Source organism: Peromyscus californicus, unplaced genomic scaffold, assembly GCF_007827085.1.
Source record: "Peromyscus californicus insignis strain IS unplaced genomic scaffold, ASM782708v3 Scaffold_1__1_contigs__length_55948999, whole genome shotgun sequence".
Lineage (NCBI taxonomy): Eukaryota > Metazoa > Chordata > Mammalia > Rodentia > Cricetidae > Peromyscus > Peromyscus californicus.
In genome coordinates, this window is record NW_026294492.1 from 6,525,732 (window position 1) to 6,552,084 (window position 26,353).

General features: G+C 50.7%; 1 protein-coding gene across 2 annotated transcripts in view; it reads left to right on the forward strand.

Moving 5' to 3' along the window:
- The window catches only part of Grhl1 (grainyhead like transcription factor 1), a 48,705-nt gene extending 24,408 nt beyond the window's left edge, over window positions 1-24,297 (forward strand). For both annotated transcript variants that reach the window (XM_052745828.1, XM_052745827.1), the window contains 8 exons: window positions 8,366-8,524; window positions 13,328-13,379; window positions 13,739-13,878; window positions 14,861-14,898; window positions 17,120-17,211; window positions 17,502-17,587; window positions 18,527-18,591; window positions 20,161-24,297. In XM_052745828.1, the coding sequence (XP_052601788.1) occupies window positions 8,366-8,524; window positions 13,328-13,379; window positions 13,739-13,878; window positions 14,861-14,898; window positions 17,120-17,211; window positions 17,502-17,587; window positions 18,527-18,591; window positions 20,161-20,275 (747 nt within the window). In that variant the 3' untranslated portion in view covers window positions 20,276-24,297. The remainder of the gene's footprint in view (window positions 1-8,365; window positions 8,525-13,327; window positions 13,380-13,738; window positions 13,879-14,860; window positions 14,899-17,119; window positions 17,212-17,501; window positions 17,588-18,526; window positions 18,592-20,160) is intronic.
- Window positions 24,298-26,353: the final 2,056 nt, after the last annotated feature.

The following is a 26,353-nucleotide window of genomic DNA, read 5'->3' on the forward strand; positions in this document are numbered from 1 at the left end:
ACCAGCACAGTGGGTCAAGCATTTGCTGTGCACGTGTGAAGACGACCTGGGTTCCGTCCCCAGAGCCCGTGTGGAAGGCGTGTGCCATCAGACCCGGCAGGAGACAGCTCCTTATAGGGTGAAGTTCAAGCAGCCTGTGCAGAAAGCGGGGTTCCCAGGAGTCACTGTTCCTGCCCACCTCACTGCTCAGATTGTCACTTCCCATGGCACCCATGGTGTCTGCAGGCACATCCCTGGTCTGGGGCTTGCTCTCACAGTCCCTTCTGTCCCCTCAGGTGTCACCGAAGAGTCAGTTCTGGTACAGCGTATGTTTTACTGTTTCTCTTGGAGAATTGGGCCCCCCAAGTGAAATCATCATCCCTTAAGAAAGAAAACCAATCCGCATCAAAGCATGATTCCTCTTGTTGAGTGACTCACACTGTGACGACTTCCTTACTGTATTGTATCGTTTGAGCACACTGCATCATGGAAGCCCTAAGAAACTGTTCTCACCTCCACGGCAGGAACTTAGGGCAGCATGCAACCTTCTCCCTAAATCTCTCAGTGGAAAAAAAGCCAAACGACGTCGGTCGGTGGTCATACTCCTTGTACTTGCACAGAAACACGGGGCGACGGTCACCACCCACCACTGTGGTGCTTTCAAGGCAGACTTTCCGTCATTCAAGGGAAACCCCAAGGGATAGTGAACACCACACTAGTCAATACTGCCATTCAGGGCCTGGCTCAGCTCCTTGGACGTTTTGTAACTTTTGGCTGATGGAGTCCAGGTGTTTTGTTTTCCAAAGGCTGGGGGGCCCGGGTACTAGACCTCTGAGCCTTGTCCTGCCTTGAATCTTGGGTGTGTTATGGAGGAGCCCTTTCCATGAATTAAATGTGTGCTTCGGAGTTCCCGACTTTCTCCCTACAGTTAGATGCACTTGTTAGCTTACATGCCAGGCTAGTCTCTTCACAGTCCAGGGGTGTTGCTGGGATTGTGCTCAGCTTGCGGTTAAGAGGGAAAAAGAAGACAAGCCCCCAGAGGACTGGATGGGTTAGAGGCTTATAAACTGAATTTTTCGTCACCTCTGCTTTGCCCCCTGGGATATGGCTCCTGGGCGGTCACTTCTGAGTGCATGCCCTGCCTCCTTATTCCTCTTGCTCCTCTTCTTCCTTGGAGGGTGGCCATGGGAGGAGCAGCCAGCTGTGTGTTCAGTATCAAGGGGCTCCCATCATGCTTCTGGCAGAATCCTCGCACAGCCGTTCGGGGTCTGGGAGAGCATACGGATGAAACCCCCAACATTCCCAGTCAGCTAATGTACATTCCCTCACTTTCAAGCTGCCCTTTGCAAACCAATGAAAATCTGAAGTATTCTGAGCGTGTGAATTCTCAACCAGGAATGAGGAACTGTCCGAGAAAAATGGGCTGGACATTTAAAAAGAATCTTGCAGAACATCTTTAGCCTATTCAGTCATTGGTTTTGTGGTTAGGGGTTTGGTTTGTTTTTTTCTTTTTTTAGTTTTTTATTTCCCTTATAACCATTTTGGGTGGGAACTTTAGTTGTAATCTTTTGAGATTAATATTTTGATTGGTTGAATAACATCACACTTTCCCTCAAAATAAGCCACAAGGAAGTATAGCAACACAAGTCAGCACTGAAGGCTCCTTCCACGCAGAGGCCTTCCCAGGACTCTGAAGAAGGGAACGTGTGGTATGTGTGTGTGTGTGTGTGTGTGTGTGTGTGTGTGTGTGTGTGTGTGCCTTTTTGCAGACTTTAGCTGTAGAATTGGATGTGGTGCATGTATGCATGCATGCTTGTGCCTGCACACTCGTGTGCATCCACGTGTTTCACAGAGGAGAAGTTGGGTGTGTTGCCATTCATCTTTCTCTTTGATGGCTTCTGTAAGAGACTTTGGAGTTTGGCCTGGAATGCTATCAACAGGGGATTTGTCTGCCCCAAGAATAGTCGGAATGTCTGTTTTATACAGACTTCAATGCTTTGGTCCATTCTTAGTCATTCGGGATGTGGAATCAATCGCTCTTTAAATTACTTTATGTGTTTGGGTGTCTTGCTACTTCCCGAAGTTGCAGAGACAGCTGGAAGTTGACCTGAGCTCCCCCTCAGCCCTCTGAGCATAGCTAGACAACAGTGTGGTTCTAGGACCCAGTCATCAAGGCCAGGCTAGACAGCTTGTAGAAAATGGAAATGCTGAACTATGAAAACGCTCCCTGTTTTGTCTTCTATTAAAAACATATTGGAGTTGGGCGGTGGTGGTGGCGGCGGCGGCGGCGGCGCACACCTTTAATCCCAGCACCGGGAGACAGAGGCAGGCGGATCTCTTGATCCTGGCTGGTCTACAGAGTCAGTTCCAGGACAGCCAGGGCTACCGCAGAGAAACCAAGAAAACAGTAGTAATAAAAACTATGCATTAAGGGCTGGAGAGATGGCTCAGAGGTTAAGAGCACTGACTGCTCTTCCAGAGGTCCTGAGTTCAATTCCCAGCAACCACATGGTGGCTCACAACCACCTGTAATGAGATCTGGTGCCCTCTTCTGGCCTGCAGTCACATATGCTGTATACATAATAAATAAATAAACTTTAAAAAAAAAAAACAAAAAACAAAAAAAAAACTATGCATTAAGTATATGCATGCCCCAGGTGTCAGGAGCAGAGGTGACTATTACGGTGTGATCTCAAGGGGTTACATGTAGTGCAGTTCAGAGTCACAACTGGAATCTCAGCTTGGGCACACTGGTTCATACAGACGTGTTCATTCTGAGAACATTTCTGACCAACTTTGACCTTGTTGAGTAGCAAGATCTGTGGATAGTGAATATTCTACCTGAGAGACCTCTGCCTCTGTAAAAACACTCCTTCAGTTAGTAATGCATGTAAGAGGATCCAAACGCTTCAAGGAAGAAATCATGGACTGAGGCGGGCTTCATAATCTCAGAGTTTGGGAGCTGAAGGAGACCTGAGGTGCGTTGAAGTGGAGGAGACCAGTCCTTTTACGGGACGGTGTTATCCTGGTTGATCATGTGAATTCCTGGGAGCACCGGAGAGCGGTTCTGGTGTCAGACCCACCCAAGCGGAGGTGTTCCAAATCCTCAGCCATGGGGCCTGTCCCAGTGGACTTTCGGGCGTGAGGGATTCCAGCATGGCTGTGGTGTGAAGCAGTGTTTGAGAGATGGACTCTGGGGCTTCTGTGTGCAGTGGCTCCCCTAGAGTGCTTGTGGGGAGGAGGAAGGGGGTCTCTGTGTCTACCAAGTTCCCAGGCCAAATTGAATGAGGCTACATGGTACCTTTAGAGTAACAGCGTTTATAGAAAGTAGAGTGATAAATGTATTTTCGTTTGTGTGTGTGTGTGTGTGTGTGTGTGTGTGTGTGTGTGTGTGTAAGCCAGAGGTTGATATGGGGGTCTCCCTCAGTCACTCTCCACCTTTTATTTAGTGAGAGACAGTCTCTCACTAAATCCGGGGCTCACCAACTTTCTAGACTGGCTGAGGGCAAGCCGACCCCAATGATTCTCTTGTCTCTGTCTCCTCAGCGCTGGGGTTACAGTGCATGATACCATGCCCAGACTTTAGGTGGGTGCTGGGGACCAAACAGGAAGGGGTGTGTGGCCCCAGACTCCTGTCTGTTTCCCTCATCTTATCTGCAGTAGAGACAGTAAGGTTTGGGGCTCATCCTCCTCATCCACTGTGGACGGAACATCTCAAGGGTCTGGAGTTGGAAGTGACCTGAAGGTCCTCTGCCTTGGCTGGTCATGTGACAGCAGAGTCCAGGGTTATGGCGCTAGTTAAGGACAGAGTGGGGACAGAGTGGGTTGCTCTGATTGTCAGATAAACTCTGCCTCTGTTGAGCACCTTACCTCCGCCCCGCTCCCCCAGCGAAAACATGGGGGGTGGGGTGTTGCCTTTTTTGCTGGCCTTTGGTGAATGCCTAAACCAGTATGGTTTCACTTGGTTTGGCCCAGGATGCCCACGATGGCCCGGCATATTCTTCCATGATGCTACTGCGTGAGACAGTGAGTGCCGTGCTGTTTCTCGGGGTCTTCTGGTCACTGTCCTTCATAAAGTGTGCGTCTATTTCCGGCTTTGTCCCACCCACTGGTGTGGTTGTGTTTTATCTGATCAAGGAGGCAGTTTTTAAATGCCAAGTTAGGGTGAGTCAGCCCTTTTTGATAACTTTTGAAGTCTCCTAAGTTGAAAAGGATTTTCACAAATAGGAAGCAGATGTGTCTGAGTAAGAACATGGAAGCAAGACTGTAAGACCCTTCCCCGAGGCTCTGCATTCAGGCTGAGCCTGGGATCTGGCTGCTGTGAATAGAGACTTGACGCTGGGAAGCAAGGGAGGTGAGGTTTGGGTAGGATTACTGCGAAATCCTCTTGTCAAGGGAATGGCACTTTGGGTCAGAGACTTCCTGGAATCGGGGAGCTAAGTGTAACTTCCCCAGGCAGCCATTTTTGAGTTAGGAATTGTGCCGCCTGGCCCAGGGTGAGAGAAGTTTGGATTTTTCCATTTGGTTGGAAACTGAAGTGTGCAGTGCTTTGGTAACTTCTCTTGTTTACAAAGACTGCCTTCTTTTTCTCCTTTCTTATTCATTTTATTTCCTCTTTCGGATTTCTTTTTCCCCCACATTTATTTATTGGTGTGTGTGCACGTCCACATGCATGTGCGTGTGTCACAGTATGCGTGTGGAGGTCAGAGGTCAGGGAGCCCACCGCGTGGATTCTGAACATTGACTCCAGGTCGGAAGGCCTGGTGCAGGTGCCTTTCCTTACCCGCGGAAGCATCTCGCTGACCCCTGTTCCATAGACTGTCTCCTGTCTCTCTGCATGTTTATGGTTTCGTATAAAGTGTTTTAAATATGCAGGAGAAGGAGGCGGCGGCGGGTCAAAACACAGACTCTTCCGTAACGCGGTTCAGAAATCGCAAGGGCCACTTCCTGCCTGCGAATCTGGACTTAAGTCTTTTTGAAGAAAAGGGAGCAGGGCTGGAAGGTGACTCATTCAGTAAAGTGCTTGTCTTGCAAGCGCGAGGAGCTGGGTTTGGTCTCCGAAAAAGCTGGGTGTGGTGATGTGCTGTACCTTCGTCAGCCGGTGCTGGGAAGGCAGAGAGAAGAGGATGTCTGGGATTCCCTGACCATACATTCTAGCCTCACGGGTGAGCTCCAGGCCTAGGGGAGACCTGTCTCAAAGGGATAGATGGTGTTTCAAAGGATAATGCCCCGGGTTGTTCTCTGGCACACACACTCAAGTTTTTTTTTTGTTTTTTTTTTTAAGTCAACTAATGTTGTTCATTTACTGGAAATAGTTAGATAACTTTTAGAAGCAAGCTACCACATTGCCAGAGTGTGAACAGTCTAGAGAAAGGGACGCATCTGAGACCCTTCCATCTAGACCTTTACCAAAGGGTCAAGTCTGGGATGAGGTCAGTGGGGAAAGGTAGCTTTACCATGGTGGGCGAGCACCTCACTTTCCGCTGGAACAGCCTTAGCAGCTCCTGGAGAGTCAAATGTGGGAGGGCAGCGCCCTCTTCTGGGCACAGGTAGCTCTGTAGCGTGTCAAAGAGCCCAGCATAGTCCCAAGCACCAAGTATGACCACTGTTCCAGCCTGTACGGAGAGACAAGTTTTATGTGGAGGACAGGATCCCGCCGGACCCTTGCAGACCAGCACAGGCAGCGGAGGGCTGTGGGGTGGACCTAACGGGATCAGTAAGGAAGCTGGCAGGGTCAGCATGAGGTGGGACTGACGGTGCCCAGGGACAGTGAGAAAGATCTGGGGGAGGCTGGTGAAGGAACAGATAGGGTGATCTTCAGATCTTGTACTGTACACGTCCCAAGTCTTGTTAGGTTGTTCAGTCTTTTCCCACTTAGTAGAGTCACCCGCTGGCCGCACTTTGTGCCCTGCCTGGCACTGGCTCTTGGTTACCGTGGCTCTAACTCTGTCTCTCCAGCTTCTCTTTCCTGTCCTCTTCTCTTCCATTCAGTGCTCCTGTTACACGCAGTCCCCATCACAAACCCATTTACGACCCAAGGCCAGCCCTGCCTGTGTCTTAGTTGAGGTGGACAGCCAGGGCTTCTCGGGTCACCCGATCTTGGCTGGTGGGGCCTAGGTGCTGGAAAGAGTCCTGGTTGTGTGGCGTAAGGGTCTCACATCTCTGAAATGAAGTTGCCCATTAAAGCGGTGATGGCGCACGCCTTTAATCCCAGCACTTGGGAGGCAGAGCCAGGCGGATCTCTGTGAGTTTGAGGCCAGCCTGGGCTACCAAGTGAGTTCCAGGAGAGGCGCAAAGCTACACAGAGAAACCTTGTCTCGAAAAACCAAAAAAATAACCAAAAAAGAAAAAAAAAGCAAAACAAAACAAAACTGTGTTTTTAATCCTGTCCACTGCATGGTTGGTGCCCGTAAATAAATTCCAGAGACAGTAGCCTGGGAAATGAGAAGCATCTGACCACATTAGACAGATTCAAACCCAGAACCATAAAAGGAGGGACTAGAGCATGCTCACTCACTGTTCAGAACCATAAAACGGGGCCGGAGCATGCTCACTAACTATATAGAACCACAAAGGGGCTGGAGCATGCTCACTAACTATATAGAACCATAAAGGGGTCGGAGCATGCTCACTAACTATACAGAACCATAAAAGGGGACGAGCATGCTCACTAACTATATAGAACTGTAGAAGGGGTCGGAGCATGCTCACTAACTATACAGAACCATAAAAGGGGACGAGCATGCTCACTAACTATATAGAACCATAAAGGGGTCGGAGCATGCTCACTAACTATATAGAACCATAAAGGGGTCGGAGCATGCTCACTAACTATATAGAACCATAAAGGGGTCGGAGCATGCTCACTAACTATATAGAACTATAAAAGGGGTCGGAGCATGCTCACTAACTATATAGAACCATAAAGGGGTCGGAGCATGCTCACTAACTATATAGAACCATAAAGGGGTCGGAGCATGCTCACTAACTATATAGAACCATAAAGGGGTCGGAGCATGCTCACTAACTATATAGAACCGTAGAAGGGGTCGGAGCATGCTCACTCACTGTGCAGAACTCCACCAGCTCTGCTAAGTGTCCTGTACTGCATGATCGTGTGTCTCCATTTGCTTTAACTTTTGAGAACCCTCGCTAGGTGGTGAGCATGAAGGGGTGACTGGGAGGGAGGCAGGACTCGGTGGGCCGCTCTCTGACTTCCTCTTCGGAGGAGGGGCTGGACTGGGAAGCTTCTCTGCTGGTTGGTATATCAAGGACATGTCAGCTGTTCCAGGGAACTGACCCTATTGGACTTAGTGACAGTTTGTGAAAACTGACCGTGTGGGTCAGTGGCAGTTCAGCTGCTGGTGAAAGGTGAGGTGGCGGGTGACCTCAGTGCCCGCCTGCTGCTCTCTACAGTGCTTTGTGTCTGGAGGAAACATGTCCACCAGTGGCCCACAGAGTTCCTTTCTCCCATGTACAAAGGCTCCCTCAACCCATAACAATGTCTTCATGGCTTCTCGTGTGTTCTCACCACATTTCTGGAGCCTCCCTCAATGAGGAATGTAGTCGTGTTTTGTGACTGTCCAGTAGCCGGCGTAATTAAAGCCTGTGGAAGCCTTTGCCAATTGTCATGTCTACCCAAGCCTGTGGTGAATCCAAATTATATTTAAATTATGAAAGGCCGCCCCCAAAAGAATCTTGGACATCACTGGGATTTTAAATTATTCTCTGAGGACTTGGCCCAAAGTGGTTCTGTTACCAAACACCCAGAAGAAAAAGAAATGAATATGAGCGGGCTGGGGTTGCATGTGAATTCCGCTGAAATTCTATAGTCAAACTACAGATTAGGAGAAGCCAGCTTAGGTGAAGTCCTGCCACACTAGGACATAGGCTGCTACAGACTGAGGTGACGTTGAAGGTACAGGTGGTTCCAGAGAGTGTGCAGGGTTGTTCCCCAGCAGCCAGGAGACGCACCGCAGTGTCCCTGGCAAATGACATTAGCTGTGGGGGCCACGTTGTCTGCTTGTCCTCGCTGACATCCAAGAGCGATCCTGGGAGTCAGCAGCTCCCATGCTCCCCTCTTCCTCTCCCTGCCTGTGCTCAGAACTGCCCTCCAGATGAGGCCTCCGCTGCCTCTAAGAATCAGCAGAGTCCCGCCCACTGCCCAGTAGTGCCCCTTCTAGATAGACGACCCAGGGTGGTAAGAGAAAGCGGTTTGAGCAAGCCAGGGAGAGCCAGGTAGGAAGCGCTGTTCCTCCATCTCTGCCTCGGTTCCTGCCGCGTGTTCCTGCTCTGACTCCCTCGAGGGTCCGTCATTTGCAAAGGCCGGGCCAGGCTGGGCTGGCTGCTGGAGTTGCAACTCATGGAGGCTGCTCTTCCTTCCCAGGTGTTCATCTCTGTGAACTGCTTAAGCACGGATTTCTCTTCTCAGAAGGGCGTGAAGGGCTTACCACTCAACATCCAGATCGACACCTACAGCTATAACAACCGCAGCAACAAGCCAGTCCACCGGGCCTACTGCCAGATAAAGGTCTTCTGCGATAAGGTGAGTGAGCAGCCAGCTTAGTGAAGAGCAGCTGGGGAAGGCTTCCTTCCACACACCGCTAACCTGAAGCGGGCACTTACCATTTACCCTTGCATGAAAAGGAGCTAAATTGTAGAAGGAAGGGGAAATACTCGCTTGCACTAAAAAAGACCGGGATGATGAGATGTTATGCTTTGTTGTTTGTGTCCAAAGTAAAGGATGTGGACCTGGTCCTGGGCCCAGATCAGTAACTACTGTACGGACCACCCTCCACCCGACTTGCCTCCCTGAAGGCCCTCAGTCAGGCCGTCCCCAGGATTTCTGCATCCGCTTCAAGTTTCTCTGGTGCAGCTGCTTCTCCCTGGGACACAGAGGCCACTTTTGCCAGGTGCAGAGCCTGGGCTTCTGTGTGGTCCGAGACTGGCCGGGCTGCCGCGTCTGACCACTAGAGGGCGCCAGGGCCCTTCGCCTTCAGAGAGCTTTCTCAACAGCCTGCCTGGTTGGGCGCATGTGCAGGCCAGGGTCTCCACCTGTAACAAATGACCACAAATTCGTGGCTGAAAGCATCACCCTTTTACTATCCATTGGTAGCTCACTCCTACTGAGCCGACATCGAGGTGTGAGCAGGTCTGCATTCCTTTCTAGACCGTCTCCAGAGTCTGTTTCCATCCCTTTCCCGCCTCCTGCTGGACACGGTTTGCATCCATCTCAAGCCTGCAGCGGCTCACATCTTCATTATACCTCCGATTGTTCCGCTGTCTGGTCCCTTGTGATCGCCTCGGGCTTCCACAGCTGACCTAGGGTCATTTCCCCATCTTCCAGCCAGTCATCTAGCCGCCGTCCCTCCCCTTTGCCTTGTAATCTGCTCCTTCCCAGGCCCCGGGATCAGGTGTGGAGATTAGTGGAACACAGGTGCTTCCCGTGGGCTGTCCGTGGAAACAGTGAGTCAGAGCTGGTGGGCACGAGCCCTTGTGACGCAGGTCCGGCTCTTCCCATCTGACCACATTCCTCTGGAGACCAGAGAAAAGCTGCTGATCCAGGTGTGTGGCACCAGCACCTGAGAGGCCAGGAGAACTGGGAGACAGAGGCCAGCCTGGGCTACATGCACAGGCACACACACACGCACACACATATACACACACAGTCTCGAAGACAAAGAAGAGCCCTTCGGAGGAGCTATCAGGATGTTTTCATTCTTTTTTGGGTTTTTTTTTGTTTTTTTGTTTTTTTTTTTTTTTGAGACAGGGTTTCTCGGTGTAGCTTTGCGCCTTTCCTGGAACTCACTCTGTAGTTCAGGCTGGCCTCGAACTCACAGAGATCTGCCTGCCTCTGCCTCCTGAGTGCTGGGATTAAAGGCGTGAGCCACCACCGCCCGGCTCATTCTTTTTATAAAACTAGAGAAATTGCAGTTCTATTCAAACTTTTTAATTTAACACCTGGTGTTCTGTTAAATCTTTGCTGACTCATAATTTCCCTGGACATTCTTGAGAATTCACGAGTTCACTTTTTGAGTGTCTTGCACACGCTATTTTCATAAGGCCTCTGCAAACCGGAGTTGCTCAGCTCTCCGCTGCCCTGACTGTCCTCTGAGTTTGACCCATGTGTTGTTCGCTGTCTTCCGGTGCCTCCTCCCGGCTCTCAACTCTCACTTGTAGTCAGAAATGAGAAGTAAGGCACTTTGGGACGTCCTTTGATGTATCGGCGGTATATTTCCTTCCTTCGTTATGAGCTGCTGAGCTGGTTGATACGTGAGTTTCTCATCTTTTCAGGAACAACAGCCACTCCCCACATTTTCAGGGAAAACGTGGCCAAGTTTGGATTTCTAACCAGTGGAACTTGGGTCGCTGCCTTTTCTACTGTTTCTTCAGACATGGCTGCTCCTTCCTCTTGGGTTCTCCAGTTAGACCTGTGAAGTGCTTTGAGTTTCGCCGATGGCCCATCGTTGTTGTTTTGGTTTTTCTTACCTCATTCCGGAGAGTTCCCATCGTTAGGCCCCAGGTTTGCTGATCCTTTGCCGGGTCTGAACCACGGAGCTGAACTCTGTCCACTGGCATTTTCTTCTCTGAAAGTTCAAGCTGGACCCACTTGGGGAGCGGTGGGTTTGGTTTTGCTGTTGGTAGTGATGTTGTTATTGTTTTTGGTGGTTCCTCTTGTGGTCCTGAGCAAACGTGGAGTCTTGTGCGCACTAGGCAGTTGCTGTCCCACTGAGCCACACCCTCAGGCCAGGCGAAGTTTTTTGATAGCTTTTGACATATGGGATAAAACGACATTACTGACTTAATGTCTGTGCCTTGTGCCCGTGTCTGGGTCCACTTCCATGGTTTGACTTCCTTTCTGTTGGGATGGAAACCTGGCTGTCTTGCTGGGCATCTGGCCTTGTGCACTTTGCCTTGCTGGGGCTGAGTGGTTTTTTTTTTTTTTTTTTTTTTTGGTTTTTCGAGACAGGGTTTCTCTGTGTAGCTTTGCGCCTTTCCTTGATCTCGCTCTGTAGACCAGGCTGGCCTCGAACTCACAGAGATCCGCCTGCCTCTGCCTCCCGAGTGCTGGGATTAAAGGCGTGCGCCACCACCGCCCGGCGAGCTGAGTGTTTTTATTCCTAGGTCTCTTCTTCAGGTTTGTCCTGAGACCTCATTAAGTTTCTTGGAAACAGTCGATTTGTTCAGGTGTCATCTTATGATCCAATAGGTGACTCTGGGGCCACACTGTGCCAGGCTCATTACCCTGCACTACTGAGCAGGATTTTCCTGGGTGTTGGCTCAGTGCCCTGAGAGAGGATAGCGTTTTCCAGTCCAGTTGGTAAGAACAGACAGTGTGCTCACCCTGTGTGCATGTCAGGGTGTGTTTCTGTGTCTGGGGTGTGTTTAGAGGAGCCTCTTCTCACCCCATGTACCTGGAAGCTGCTGCGCTCTCAGGATGGAATCCCCTGTGCTCTGTCGTCCTTACTCTTCTTCAGCGGGCACTCTGGAGGCACCAGGGCTTACAGCCGAAGGGCCTGTCCTGCCCCCTCCCACTCTGCAGGGGCCGTCAGTTCAGAGTCGATTGTGAGCCTGAGTTTCTTGTTAATCTTCTGGATATGGCTAATGACAAGGTCTGTGAGACCACCTTTGGGGTGGAGGTACAGCTCCTCATCTAACTGAAGTTACTCCGAGGCTGTTAGGAGGCACAGGGAGACATGCAGCTCTATCCCGGATTGGCTAGGGGCCTGGGGACACACTGCCCTGCTTCTCTGTCAGGGAGTCTGTGTCAGCAGCATATGGCAATTATTTCATTGTATTTGTGTGTGGTGTGTGTGCATGTGTGTATGTATTTATTTGCGTGTGGATATCCACGTGAGACGGTGTGTGTGTGTGTGTGTGTGTGTGTGTGTGTGTGTGTGTGTGTGTGTGTGTATGTGTGTGAAGAGGTCAGAGTTTGATGTATTGTATCTTCCTTGATTACTTTCCATGGTATATGTTGAGGCAGGATCTCTCATTTGAACCCAAATTGCCAGTTTGGCAGCTCCTGCTAGCCAGCTTACTCCAGACTTAGGCAGTCTCTCCCTTTTGCTCACTGGGACTGTAGGCAGGGCTGTAGTGCCCACCCACAGTTTACATGGCTTCTGGGGACCTGAACTCTAGTCCTTACCCTTGTGTTGCAAGGATTTTACCTGCTGAGCTGTCTCTCTGGCCCCATAGATAGCCATTCTTAGAAGCAGGCTGTGTATCTACCATGTTGTACATCTGCCATGTCCATGTACAAGATGTTAGCACCTTCTAGAGCAGGCAGGCAGTTCTGTGTTCTGTTTTCACACCTGATCCTTATCGTTTAATGATGCCAAAGATCGCTGAGAGGCCCTTCCCTCCTCCTTCCTATCAGGGAGTGTATTTAACAGAAACAAAGCCAACAGTTTCTGCCTCGCTGGGCATCTGCACGGTCCAGAGACGTTATCACTAGACAAAGGAGAAGGATTGAGTGTTGACATCTGGGATGGTACCCGACGTCAGGTCGTGGTTTCTACTAGTAGAGTTCTCGTGACTATTTTTGTGGGTTCAGTTGCATGATGCTGCCACTCTGTGCAGTTGATGGACACATAGCACAGATAAGTCCTTTTACAGCACACAGCACAAAGACCACTAGAGACATCTTTGTTTTTGTGACGGATACCTGATTGTGTCTGTCACTCGCGGCCACCATGTCTTTGGACAGAGCCAGTGCTCTCTGTGATGACCTCGCCACACAGGGAATATTTACAGGGCTAAATTTAATTTTTTTCTTTCATGGTCCCTTCCTGTGAGGTAGGGGAAGGTGCCCACACCTGGGCAGGCAATGTGGTGTGCTAGCGGGCTCTCTCAGCTTCTCCTTTAACCTGGCTGCATCTGTTGTCAAGAGGAATTTTGCTTTACTTGTGGTTAAAATGTTCCCTGTGACGGGCTGGAGAGATGGTTCAGAGGTTAAGAGCACTGGCTAACCATATGGTGGCTCACAACCATCTGCAACGAGATCTGATGTCCTCTTCTGGTGTGCAGGGATATATGCAAACAGAACACTCTATACATAATAAAATAAATGTTAAGAAAAAAAAGTAAAGTTTAAAAAAAAATGTTCCCCATGATTGATGTAGCCAGAAATGATTTTAAGAAGTTGTAAAAGTATTATTAGATATGTTAATTGTAGAAAGGGGTTTCCATGTGACATTTCCATACATGCTTAGGATGCACTTCAGTGAGAGGGGTGGGCTTTTGAGAGGAAACGCATGTGGCAAGTCCTATGACGGCATTCACTTCCAGAGAGCCTTGTCATTCCCAGAGGACCTGACCTGCAGGCTCTTATCTCCTTTGTCTGCAGGGCGCTGAGCGGAAAATCAGGGACGAAGAGCGGAAGCAGAGCAAGAGAAAAGGCAAGCGCGCTGACCCGGGTTCCCGGGGACGCATGAGGTGGCGTGCCCTGCAGAGTGTGGGCTGGATGGGGGTGAGGCCGACATGGCGAGGCTGACATGGCTGTCGCCATCACCTGAGAGGAGGGCAGAGGCTTGCTCACAGAACTCCAGGCCAGTGTCTTGGGTTATCCTGGGCTCAGGCTTTTTGGATGCTGGTTCTGGCTCACTGTGTAGACCAGGCTGGCCTCCAAATCCTAGAGCTGGAGCAGCCTCTGCCCCCCCCCCCCCACCGGGGTGGTGGTGCTGGGATTAAAGCCGTGCATCACCGCACACAGCAGCCCATGACTTTAATCTCTTGGTGGCCTGCTTTTGCTCCCCAGTTCCCGATGTTAAGGTGCAGCTGCTTCCCTCACACAAACGGACGGACATCACGGTTTTCAAGCCCTTCCTGGATCTGGAAACCCAGCCTGTCCTCTTCATTCCTGATGTGCATTTTACCAACCTGCAGCGGGGCAGTCACGTAGGTACCAGCCTCCTGGGAGAGGCTGCAGGGCCAGCAGAAAGAAACTCCTGGCGTTTTTCATAGTCAGACTGCAGTGGCCCTTTAGTTAGCTAGTGAGCTCTCGGGAACTTTCAGCCGTGAAAGTGACATGATACCCACTGCAATCAAATGGTAAATGGTGCTGATCCAAAGATACAGTGTCGTACCTGTCACCTAAGTTCCACTTGTGTACTTTCATGTCATAGCTCATTTGAAGATGTTGAGAGTAGCCTCACATTCAGAGTTCGAGTCTGTGGTCTTGTAAGCTCAGCTTGAGTGACACCTGTGTCCAAAGGCCCCCTTCTTGTAGTTTCCATTGTGGATGTCATTGACATGTGTCATGTGCTCTCCAGCCATGTCTGAGCGACCCATGCCACATTTAAAAGCCAGCCACTCCCTGCTTTGTGGGACAGGAGCTTCGGGAGAGTGTGGCTTTTCTTTTTTACTGAGGTCAGGTAAATACCACAGAAGAGACCCTGCCATGCACTTACTGGACAGATTTGTAAGGGGCTAAAGAGTTTTCAGAGGCGTTACCAATACTCTGACTCCACTGAGACACCTCAGGGCAAGCTGCAGTCTGCTGGCTTTTCCTGTGAAGGGACTGGTACCAGTGAATGGCTCAGATTTTTTGGACTGTATCGTCCCCGGGGGGCTATTCCACTCTGCCATTCTGTTGCAGAGGGAGCCACACACAGTGAGGGACTGAATGAGTGGGGCATCCTTCCACTAAACGTTGACATCAGCCAGCCTCCACCAGGTTGGGTCCACAGAGACCAGCCCCTGAGTCAGCTGTAAAAAAATCCGGGCGTTGGAAGATATGGCTACAGGATTGTGTCCTTTAGAAGAAGGATTTGGTGTCACATTCAAAATTATCTCCATCTTGGGACTAATTTACTTATCTGTTGTCTGAACTTTTTGAACGAGTTTGGAAAACAGTCTGAATCTGTGGTTTTGGTCTTAGGTTCTTCCCATCCCCCCTGAAGAACTGGAAGGTGAAGGGTAAGGCTTACGTTTTCTTTTACTCTAATAAACTCAAACTCGCCAAAAATGTAGAGATCCGATGAGAAGAGCCTGTTTCCCTCTGAGCTATTTACGTCAAGTTTCTCAGTGAGGTGTAGTGACGCCAACCAACATCCTAGCACTTGTGAGACTGAGGCGGGAAGATGGGAATTGAAGCCATCCTGGGCTACACAGCGAGTCTCAGGCCAGGGCAGCATAGCGAGACCCCGCTTCCAAAGAAAGGATGCAGAGCTGACCCAGCGCCCCTCTGTTCCTGAATGCCAGGTGTCCGCCTCCTATTAACAGGGACCTCGATTGCGTCCCACCGTGTGGGAGGGAACTCTGCTGGCTCAGCCGCAGACCAGATGCAGCCCAGGTCACACCGATCGTGCAGTAACACCCTTAACACCGTTGGGCGAGGCCAGATCCAGCTGAGAGCCTCCCATGGTGATGTGGCTAACCGTCTCAGTCTGGAACAACCTGCTTTGACTTACTTTCGGGGCCTCTGCAGTTGAGGCCTCACGGCGCACTCCAGATGTGCACGGTGGCAGGATGGCTTACGGCAACACTGTCCCCTGACAGCTCCTCCCCTGGCACCATGCTCCGTTTATCTCATGCCGTGCCCACGGTGCCCACGGGCCTAAGCCTCTGCTTAGACGTCTTGCCTTTTGTCTCCTGTGCTGTGGAGACCGTGCACTGTACCCTTCAATACCTCTTTGACCTCCAAACTTCCAGCTTACTCACTCATTTGTATCAGCGCAGGGCTGTTTCCCTCTGGAAGATGAAGCCGTCCCTTCACTCACAGGGAGTCACCGATGGCCTCTGTTGACGTGGGGCTCCCGTCCCCTGGAGCAGCCCCTGGCCCTGACTCTATTCAGTGCTGGTGTTTTCCTTGTGTGGCCACAGACCCAGCCTCCTGTCCAGGAAAAGCTGGTTTCCCCGTAGGGAGACAGTGTGCAGAGTCAGGACAGGGAGCCCGTGTCCCTCTGCAGCCTGATGTTCCTCTCTGTAGGTGCCTGCTCACCCCCTTGGGTTCTGTGTCCAGCAGGTCCCCTGCTGTTAGAATATCCACAGCCTCTGCAGACCCCAGCCTGGCTCGTCCGCCATGATGACTGAGTTCTGAAGAAACAGTAGAGTCTGCTTTGGTCATTGCTGTTTCTACTCACACAAAAGTGCATGGAGATGGACCGCCCAGATGTTGGCGGCTTCCTTAGCCCTCTCTCCCTGTATCTCAGTTTGGGTTTGGGCTTTAGAGACTGGCCGTACCCTGGCCCAGCTGGCTTAGAACTCACTGTGTAGCCCAGTCCAGAGTCAGGCTCAGGAACAGTTCCCACCTCAGGCTTCTGAGTGCTGTGGTGGCAGTCACAGCCCCCATGCCTGGCTTCTTTGGTTCTGTTTTCGCTTTCCCTCCTCAGACCCGCTCCTAGCCCACGTTTGTTGCCAACTGTGCCTTGTCTGAGTGCTAGGCCTGCACCACTGGTCCCATTCCTGGTGTCTCAGACATGGCTCCTGCAGGTGCCGTCACCAAGTTCCTGTGGTGACCAGGGAGCTGAGGTGTACTGCTACTGTCAGGCCCGTTCTGAAAAAGGACTTGCTGTCCTTATTTCACTCATCTTTCTTCACTCGCCTCACAGACGCTCCCCAGAACACAGGCCTTTGCCCGCTGCACCTCAGACTTGTGCACTTTCCTCTTAGGCTCCTTGTCCACCCTCCCATCCCCCACCCCCCACCCCCCACCCCCGCTATTTCCTGGAAGCCTTTAGAAGCTACACTGTGGTTGTCACCCAGGCCTTCTAATGGCCTGTCCTACCTGTGGGCCTGGAATTTCCTGCAGCGTAGACCACACATTTTGGCCACAACTGTCCACCTGACACAACCTGAAGAGCCCTGAACTGTGACATAAAACCCTTAAAGCCGAACGGAGGAGGCGGCCGGCCTGCCTAGGTGTCTTCTGTCACAGCAGGCCTGGCTCTGCTTTCCTGGGCTCAGAGCTGAGTTAATGGAAGGATGTCCAGCAACGGAGCCCATCCACACATCATTTGGGTGGCCTAGGCCTAATGAGCGCTGCCCAGGTCGTCGTCTGGCTTGGACCAAACAAAAAATGAAATGTTTTTTAGTCTAAAGTGCAGTGACTACTCTAAAAAACCTCCTTCTGCTCGGGCAGTTATTGGAGTTGAAGCGGATGACCGACCGACCTAACTGTGCTTCTGCTCACCCACAGGTCTGTCTTGAAAAGGGGGCCCTTTGGAACCGATGATGACTTCATAGTTCCTCCACCTGCAAAGCTGACCCGGACAGAGGAACCCAAGAGAGGTGTGCTGGGTCCCGGTGATAAGTGGGAATATTAGACCACAGTGAGCTCCTGCACTTGGCTTCTCTGGTTTCGCCCCCTGCATGCTCGCCCTTCAGACCACCACCTCCCTGAGTGTGGGGGGAGGCAGAGTTCAGGGGAAGCCGCAGCTGGGTCCTGAGGCTTGCACTGTGGTGGTGTGTGTTGCTGTTCCTCATGGAGCTGTGTCTGGCCATCGTAACTAGGACCTGTGATCTCTTTTCATGAATTTGCTCATGTGAATTGACTGCTTTTCTCCCCCGCCCCCACCCAGTGCTGCTCTATGTCCGAAAGGAGTCAGAAGAAGTCTTTGATGCTCTGATGCTCAAGACGCCATCTTTGAAGGGCTTGATGGAGGCAGTAAGTACGACGCACACCACAGTCCCTCTGTAGAAATGCGGGGAGCCTCGCAGTCCCGCTGAAGCACTTTGTTAGACAACGCGAATCCTCTGCCACGCTGGAACCTTGACCTCTTTTCCCAGCCGTCCTTTGTGGATGTCTGTGGCACTGCCTGCCTCTGGCCCGCCCTGGGCATCCTTGCTTGACTGCAGGTCTGTCTTGTCCCTTGTGACCAGCCTGGAGTTGGTAGGTAGATCACTCTGTCATGTCTGTTCTGCTGAATTCCATGTGTGATGGCCTAGGGGGCAGTTTAACTCTGTGTGTGTGTGTGTGTGTGTGTGTGTGTGTGTTATTGTGTAGCAAACCACTTGGAAGCTGACAATATAGTAAAGCCTTAAAAATGTCATCCATAGCCGGGCGGTGGTGGCGCACGCCTTTAATCCCAACACTCGGGAGGCAGAGCAAGGCAGATCTCTGTGAGTTCAAGGCCAGCCTGGTCTACAGAGTGAGATCCAGGACAGCCAGGGCTACACAGAGAAACCCAATATTGGGAGGGGCAGGTAGACAGAAGGAATTCCAAATTTGAGGCCAGCTTTGGCCCTAGTAAGAACTTGTCTCAAAACACACACACACACACAGACTGTAGAGATGGTTCAGTGGTTAAGAGCACTGGCTGTTCTTCCAGAGGACCAGGGTTCAGTTCCCAGCACCCACATGATGGCACATGGCTGTCTGTAACTAGTCCTCTTCTGACTTGCAGAGGTACTAGGCATCATGTGGTACCCAGACATACACGCAGACAAAACGCTCGTACACACAAATTCAAAATTAGTAAATATGTGTACACACGTACACATAAATAAAAATCTTTAAAAAAAAGATAAAATGGACACTTGAGTGTAATTGTGCGGTTGTTTTCTAAAGCTTTGACAACAACATTCTTGTTCTCTGTTCGTTTAGATCTCAGACAAGTATGACGTCCCCCATGACAAGATCGGGAAAATATTTAAGAAGTGCAAGAAAGGGTGAGTAATGACCAGTGTTCTGTGTGCCCCTGAACAGTCGTCCATAGCTCTGACGGGACGTGCTCTCAGTGGCATGCCGTCCAGAAGCAGCCATGAAAATGCAAGTGTTAAATCTGGGGTTTCTGCTTTTGTTTGTGTGGGAGAAAGTGGAAGAGTGAGTCGGGTCACACTCTGTAGCCCAGGCTAGCCCTGAACTCTTGGCAATCCTCCTGTCTCAGGCTCCCCAGTGCAGGAAGTGTAGGCGTGAACCACCATGCCTCGCTTTCTTTTCCTTATTAAATTTGAAGATCAGTTTTTTGGTTTTTCAGTCAGGGCTTCTCTGTGTAGCTTTGCGCCTTTCCTGGAACTCACTTTGTAGACCAGGCTGGCCTCAAACTCACAGAGATCTGCCTGCCTCTGCCTCCCGAGTGCTGGGATTAAAGGCATGCGCCACCACCGCCCAGCAAGATCAGCTTTTCAAGGGAAAAAGGAAATCTGTATTCGCCTGAGAGCCGTGAAGTGGCTCCGCCCTCCGGGGTGTGCGAGGAAGCTGCCTAAGGAGGTCCGTGTCTTCTTCCTGTCACACGTCTCACACCACTCACCTGGTTTCCACTTCATGTTTTTGCGATGGGTCTTAGTGTTCTTAAATGAGGTATCTGAGGCTCAGAGGAGGAAGGGCCTGTCTGTGATTGTGTGGTTTGGTGATGTGGGGCTATGACTCAAACCAGTTCTGACTGACCCCAAAGCCTTTTCCTTTCTTGAACGCCCTACCCTAGGCTGTATTTTCAAGCTACAGAAAATTGTTTCTTGTCTAGAAATTAATTTTTAGTATAGTGTGTGTGTGTGTGTGTGTGTGTGTGTGTGTGTGTGTGTGTGTGTCTGTGCCACAATGCACTCGTGAAGGTCAGAGGTCAGCTTTCAGGAGTCAGTTCTCTCCTTCCACGCGGGTACCGAGGATGGCACACAGGTCGCCAGGCTTGGCCACAGCCACAAGCACCCTTCACTTGCTGAGCCATCTTGCTGGCCCCAGAAATTACGACTTTTAGTTCTGGTTTCCTTGAAGTGTTTGTGCTCATTGGCACGAATTAGCACAATACATAGTATAAGACCTTTTGTCTTATTTCTCAACCAAACGCTAATTGGAATTTTCAAGATGAATCTAACAGGAAAGGTTAAGCTTAACTACTTTGTTTAAACTTTGAGGGTGGCTTACCAGGAAGGGTAACCCGTCAGGTGACTGACTCCTTGGAGATGAGTCCTACCGATTCTAACGCAGAACAACCTGTATCGGGTACCATTTGGTGCGTGAGCACTCCAGGCCAGATGTGATAAAACAGGCAGCGTTCTCCATCTGCCACCTGCTTCCACCGCTGGGATCCTTAACTTGGTTCCCTCCCTACCTGGCTCTCACTGGTCCCTACCTTAGGCACCACGGGGCTCTCCGTCTTCCGAATGAGAGAGCCACAGCATGGGAGGGTATGACAATGTCCCCACAAGTCACAGCCAGTCAATGCCCAGCTATCAAGCAAATCCAGGCCTCGCTCCAGAGCCGAGGAGGCTGGTGGGGACTCATGCCCTGTCTTTGTCCAGGATCCTGGTGAACATGGACGACAACATTGTGAAACACTATTCTAATGAAGACACCTTCCAGCTGCAGATTGAAGAAGCCGGCGGGTCCTACAAGCTCACCCTGACAGAGATCTAAGGTGCGGGGCACTCAGCCCCCAGGTGTGGGAGTTCAGTGAAATTGTCCCATAGAACTTAGAGTTTGGCCAGCTGAGGAGCCCGGGCACCCACCCTGCCAACACCTTGAATATCAGGGAAGGAACCTTTCACGTGGGAGATGGCGCTGCCTGTCACGTGCTGTGTTGGGGTTTCCCACGTGATAGAAATCCATACGTTGTTGTTTGAATTTCTGATGTGCTTAGAAAGCAAAACGTGAGGACTTTGTACTGGATATAAGACTGTGGGAACCTTTGGGTTATCTGCTACATAACTTAGCAAATCTCGGGAGATCCACCTATGTCCTGGATAGCCGTGGGCCGCTGGCTGGCAAGTCAGGCAGGCAGTAGCCGGCCTTTGAGGAGTTTGCGCTCTTGCCTCACCACAGTCTAACTCCAGCTGCCTTGGGGAGTGGGCCCAGCCTTGAGTAATAAAGGGTTGAGCCCTCTCCCTCCCCTCTCCTCCTCCGATGTTTACTAAATAGGGTGCATCACTGGAACCTTTCTTGCAACTTCCTTGGACGTCTTGACTGCCTTTCTTATGAAGAACTTCAGTGGGTGACCGTGCAGGGTTAGCTCAGTTCAAGCTGCGTTGTATATAAGTGCAATATCGTTCTGAAGGTCTGCCTGTAAATGTGTACATACATGTCTGATACAAATATATAATATATAAAGACGGTGTCTGTGTACAGATAGTGAAGGCAAACAGGAAGATCTACTTTGAAAACCCTCCCCAGAGACGAGGCTATTTTGTATAACGTGGACCAAGCAGGTAGAATGCATTTTCCCAAACACGAGCAAGTGTTCCCTAGCATAGCAAAAAGCCATCCTGGGTGGCAGAGCCACCTGCTCTGGAACATGTCATCATCACGTGGGCTTCTGCAGCCTGAGTGGAACTGAGGGAGGACTCGGCTGCAGCCACTGTGTGGGATGTGCATGCAGGTGTCAGCAAGCTGTGCCCTGCGGAGTCACAGCCGTCATCGAGAGCCAACGACACGTCCCAAAATGGGCCTACTTCTGCGACTGCCACGTTTCAGAGCTTTCAAGCCTCGGCTACTGTGTGTGCTACCTAGAAAGCTCTCGTGGATTTACGTTACCGTGGCAGGAGAATGTTTTGTACACACTTAAATATTAAAAAAAAAAAAAAACTTTACAATGTAATTTTATAACAAATCCTGTAACAGAAATACAATTGCGGGTCTTTAGGTTCAGGGAACTAGAATAGGTCATTTGTATGAGTAGGATTGTTAGCTGAATACTTAGGTAAAACTGTTCTAATGAAGTATGTGAGCAAAACAGCTGGTTTTCTAAGATATGGGATACGGGTCACATAACACTATTTTATATTTTGTTTTAATGAAATCAATTTTACTTGTTTTAATTGTATTGTTGAATGTGTTTTAAACTAAAGGGATTGAATTTTGTATATCTATTTCACAAGATGTCGGCCCTCCTTCACGCCGTCCTTTTCCTTTGCCGTGACTAACCTGCAACTTGTTATGTAGCCCAGACTGGCTTCCCACTCCGGGCTCTGCTTCCCAAGTGCCGAGATTAAAGGCATGCACCACCACAGCCCAGCATTGTTTTTTTTTTTTAAGCTCAGGCTGCCTTTGAACTCAAACTTTCTGCCTCAGCATCCCCAGCCCTGGGATTACATGCATGCACCACCACGTACAAAACATGCTTTTAATGAACGGATGCAATTAATGAAGCCAGCTCCCCTGGAAGATTTCACCCTTAGGCCCAAAGGCCAGCCTGCGCCCACAGCCAGGGCTCCCTCCTCACTCAGCTCTGACTGAGGCTGAGTGAAAGCTGTCTAGGGAACAGGGATTGCTAAGAGGGACCTGAGAGAATGGCTCAGGGAAGGATGGTTCCCAGGGGTCCACAGCCCCCACTTGGGAGGGCATCACGGAGGAGGGCCGAGGGGGTCCCCACATGTGGAGAATTAGCTGCGCCTTGAGAGTGTGGAGAGGATGCTCTTTGTTCATTTCTGTGACTCCGTGTGCTGCAGGATAGGAGTGTGTGACTGTCATCCTGTTGGTGACATCTGCATGCCACCTGAGGTCACCAGCAGTGCAGCCGGGCTTTGCTCCCTGACCTCTGCCTCCTGGGGGTCAAACCTGGTGCTCAGAGGGGATCCCGGCTTGTGCTCAGGTCTCCTCTGTCTTAAGCCTGTGACCCCTGGTTCTGAACTCCTGTAGCTACTACCCCCTTCAAATCTCTGGACCAAATACAAATGTAGCATCCTGAAAAAGGAAAGAAAACCCCGCCAGCTACCAGAATGAACGTCACAGCTCTATGAGAAGGTGACTGGAGGTTTAACCCCACCCCTGGCCCCTGGTCTTCTCTAAGATAACCACTGAGAAGGTCCTAAGGCAGAGGAGTTTCTGAAGTGGGCTCTCTAGTGGAATTATCGACTCCACCACCGTCCTCCTAGTCAAGAATGCTGGTGAAGGCATCACCTGTGAACAGGGGCGTGTGAATTTCACCACTGTGCACTCCTAGTGCTTCTAAACAAAGCTGCGGCTCTGACTGCAGGACTTCTAGAGAATTTGAAAAGCCAAGAAATCGAACGGTATGTGTTTGGTCTCAAGGGACAAAATGATGGACAGAAAAGATGTGTTCTGGGGTCCAGAGACCTAGTTCAGGCGCCATGTCGACCCAGAGCTCCTAGGTCTGGGCTGGAAGGAACTATTTCTCCTACAGCAACAGAGCCACTGGCTGGACATCAGATAGATGGCCTCGTCCTGTGATTGGGTTACAGCCATGCAGGGTGTCTGTTATTAATGTAAGGAGATTGGTTGCCTTGGGGACGCGGGACTCTGTGCTTTGGAATGAGAACATGTGAGAAGATGGACTAAGCTGGAGAGAGGTGGCCTCCCCACCCACAGTGGTATCTACCTGCCTTGAACAAAGTATTCCGTGGTGGGAATGGAGGTCAGGCGTCGGCTCAGTGGCAGCCTCCGACTCCCCAAGTCTGATGTGACCATGTCTGCTGTTGAGTGCCCAGTCAACCATGAGCAGAGGCCGGCACTAAACCATGCTCCAACACATCTTCAGTCCTAGGAGGGACAGTGTTTGACTTCCTGGAGTAAACACTGGATTTGCTTTGCCTGCCTTCCTTGCTTAACGGTCCTGCTAAAACTCCCACCTGCAGAGAGTGTCCTGTCCACTACCGCGACACTCCACACAGCATTGCCTCTGAACAAAACACTCCCTGCAGCCAAAGATGTCTTCCAGCGAGCCCGTGCTCATAGAATTCTCAGGTCTTTCCACGTTCCTCGCTGCTCCAAGGGCTATCTTAATAGAACTACGTGTGGACTGTCCCTTTGGTGACTTGGTCACAAGGCCACCTAGTCCTGATGGGGCTAAGACACGGTTCCCCAGAAGGCTGCATTTGCTCTGGATCAGCGTGGGAGAGGTGCTGAGGTTTCAGCCGTCGCCGGACCCCTCCCATCCAAGAGTCAAAAGGGGAAATGGCCGTGGTACCACTGGGGCACATGCATCCCAGGAAAACTGCTTTCTGTCCGGTCATGGTGGCACATGCCTGTAATCACAACACTCAGGAGGTGGGAGGGTCAGGAGTTGGTCAGCCTCAGCTGCATGGATAGTCAAGCCTGTGCTACAAGACCCTGTCTCAGAAAAGAGGAGGAGCTGGAGAGGCACTGAGCAGTTAGAGTGAGTAGCACTCTTCTGGAGGACCCAACTGCGGTTCCCAGCACCCACACTGGCAGCTTACAAACCCTTATAATCTGAGCTCCAAGGAATCCCACACGCTCTTCTGGCCTCTGCAGGTGCTTACACTCATACACACGTGCGCGCACACACAGACACACACACTTTTTTTTTTTTTCTCGAGACAGGGTTTCTCTGTGTAGCTTTGGAGCCTGCCCTGGAACTCACTTTGTAGCCCAGGCTGGCCTCGAACTCACAGAGATCCACCTCCCTCTGCCTCCCGAGTGCTGGGATTAAAGGAGTGCGCCATCACCGCCCAGCAGAATTTTTTTTTTTTTTTTTTTTTTTTTTTTTTTTTTTTGTTTTTCGAGACAGGGTTTCTCTGTGTAGCTTTGCGCCTTTCCTGGGACTCACTTGGTAGCCCAGGCTGGCCTCGAACTCACAGAGATCCACCTGGCTCTGCCTCCCGAGTGCTGGGATTAAAGGCGTGCGCCACCACCGCCCGGCGTAGCAGAATTTTTTAAAAATAAAATACAATCTCTAAAGTGTTGAGATACATGGTACAGTCAGAGCAAGTACAGAACACATGGAAGGTAGATTGTAAGTGCCTGCTACCACCTACAGACAGTCACAAAGCTGAGGACTGTGAAATGTCCTAATTCCTCTTTGTTATAAATACATCTGTGCATAGATCCAAGTATGATGCAAATCTCTTCTTTATTCCCTACCATGTAAGATGTAGTGACTTTTTTGTTTGTTTGTTTTTGTTTTTCGAGATAGGGTTTCTCTTTGTAGTTTTGATGCCTGTCCTGGATCTCACTCTGTACCAGGCTGGCCTCGAACTCACAGAGATACACCTGCCTCTGCTTCCCGAGTGCTGGGATTAAAGGGCATGCGCCACCGCTGCTAGCAATGTAGTGACTTTTATCAGTATGTGAGAATTGCACTTTCAGATCATAGTATTTTAAGTTATGGATTATTAAAGGCATAGACACTGCTCAAAGATGTCACCTTCTCCTGGGAGAGGAGGTTGGGGGGGCTTTGGCTGTACGAGAATAGGTATGTCTTTGGAGATGAGGTGTGGCTTAGGGTAATGAGTGTGGGTACTAAATAGACAAAAGGGTAAGAAGAGGCTAAGAATTCCCAGGGATCTGGCAAAAAACATCACGTGTGGACGCCTCTGTGACAGTGTCTCCTGAGATGAGCACTGGGGATCTGGTGGCACACGCCTGTGATCCCAGTGCTTGGGAGGTAAAGATCGGAAGATCAGCTGTTCAAGACCAGCCTTGAGACACGTGAGCCAGCCTGGGCTGCATAAGACCTTCACTGACTACACCAGGAAATACATCTGTAGCGTCTGAATCAGTGGACCAGTGAGGAAAATACCACTCACCAGCCTGGGCTCCACCCTTTGGGAACCCAATTAGAAGGAGGTAAAGGAGTGATCCATTCTCTCTTCTTAGGCTGGTGTATCCTTCTTTTCCTGCCCTCAGATCCACCTACTCCACTGCCCGGCCTTTTCCGTGTCCCACCCCCACCCCACCCCCACGCACAGTCTCGGGTCTCCAGACTGAGACTGAATTAGCTCCCCCGGGTCTCCAGTAAGCAAATGAGTGTTGGTGGAACTTCTCTGCCTGGATAATTCTGTGGCCCTACCCTTACTTCCGTGTGTGTGTGTGTGTGTGTGTGTGTGTGTGTGTGTGGACACAATGAAAGATGACTATATGTGGTTATATCCAGGGCCATCCTCTGCACCGTCATCCTGAGTTCAGCTGTGCCCTCTCTCAAACCATCCTCCAGACGGGATTATTCTGTTTATTTCCCCTCACAGAGGGGGGGGGGAGGTCAAGAGACCTCACCTGAGTATCCAGCTGCTCCATATCACGTGGCCTTGGGGCGGAGCTAGAGTGTGTAGTGGGCGGGGCTCCATCTATGCAGGTGTGGAGAAGACTTTGTGGTGTGACATCCTGTAGGAGGACTGTCCCTCCCCTCAGTAACCCCTCCCCAGTGCTCTGTGAAGTGGACTTTGGTGGACTCATATCTTGCTTTGTGACTGGTGCCTTAGGAGAGAGACATTGTTTATATATTCCCTGTGGAAGGACTTTTAGCAACAAGAGATTGTCTACACACGTGTGTATGGGTGAATAGCTTGTCTGCCTATCGTTTGCTCTCTTACTGATGTCCATCATCTATCCCCATCAGTTGGGTGGCTCCTACTCATTCTGTTTCTCTGGGGCATTGGAAATCACAGATCTCTCATTTCCCAATGCACAGCCCACCCTCCTACTCCCTAGCCGCGACAATGTCTAGAGGTGACCCTCTGCTCAACGTAAATGCTGAGTGTGTTCATCCTACCAGGGGCTTGGCTCAGCTGTGCAGGGAGGTGG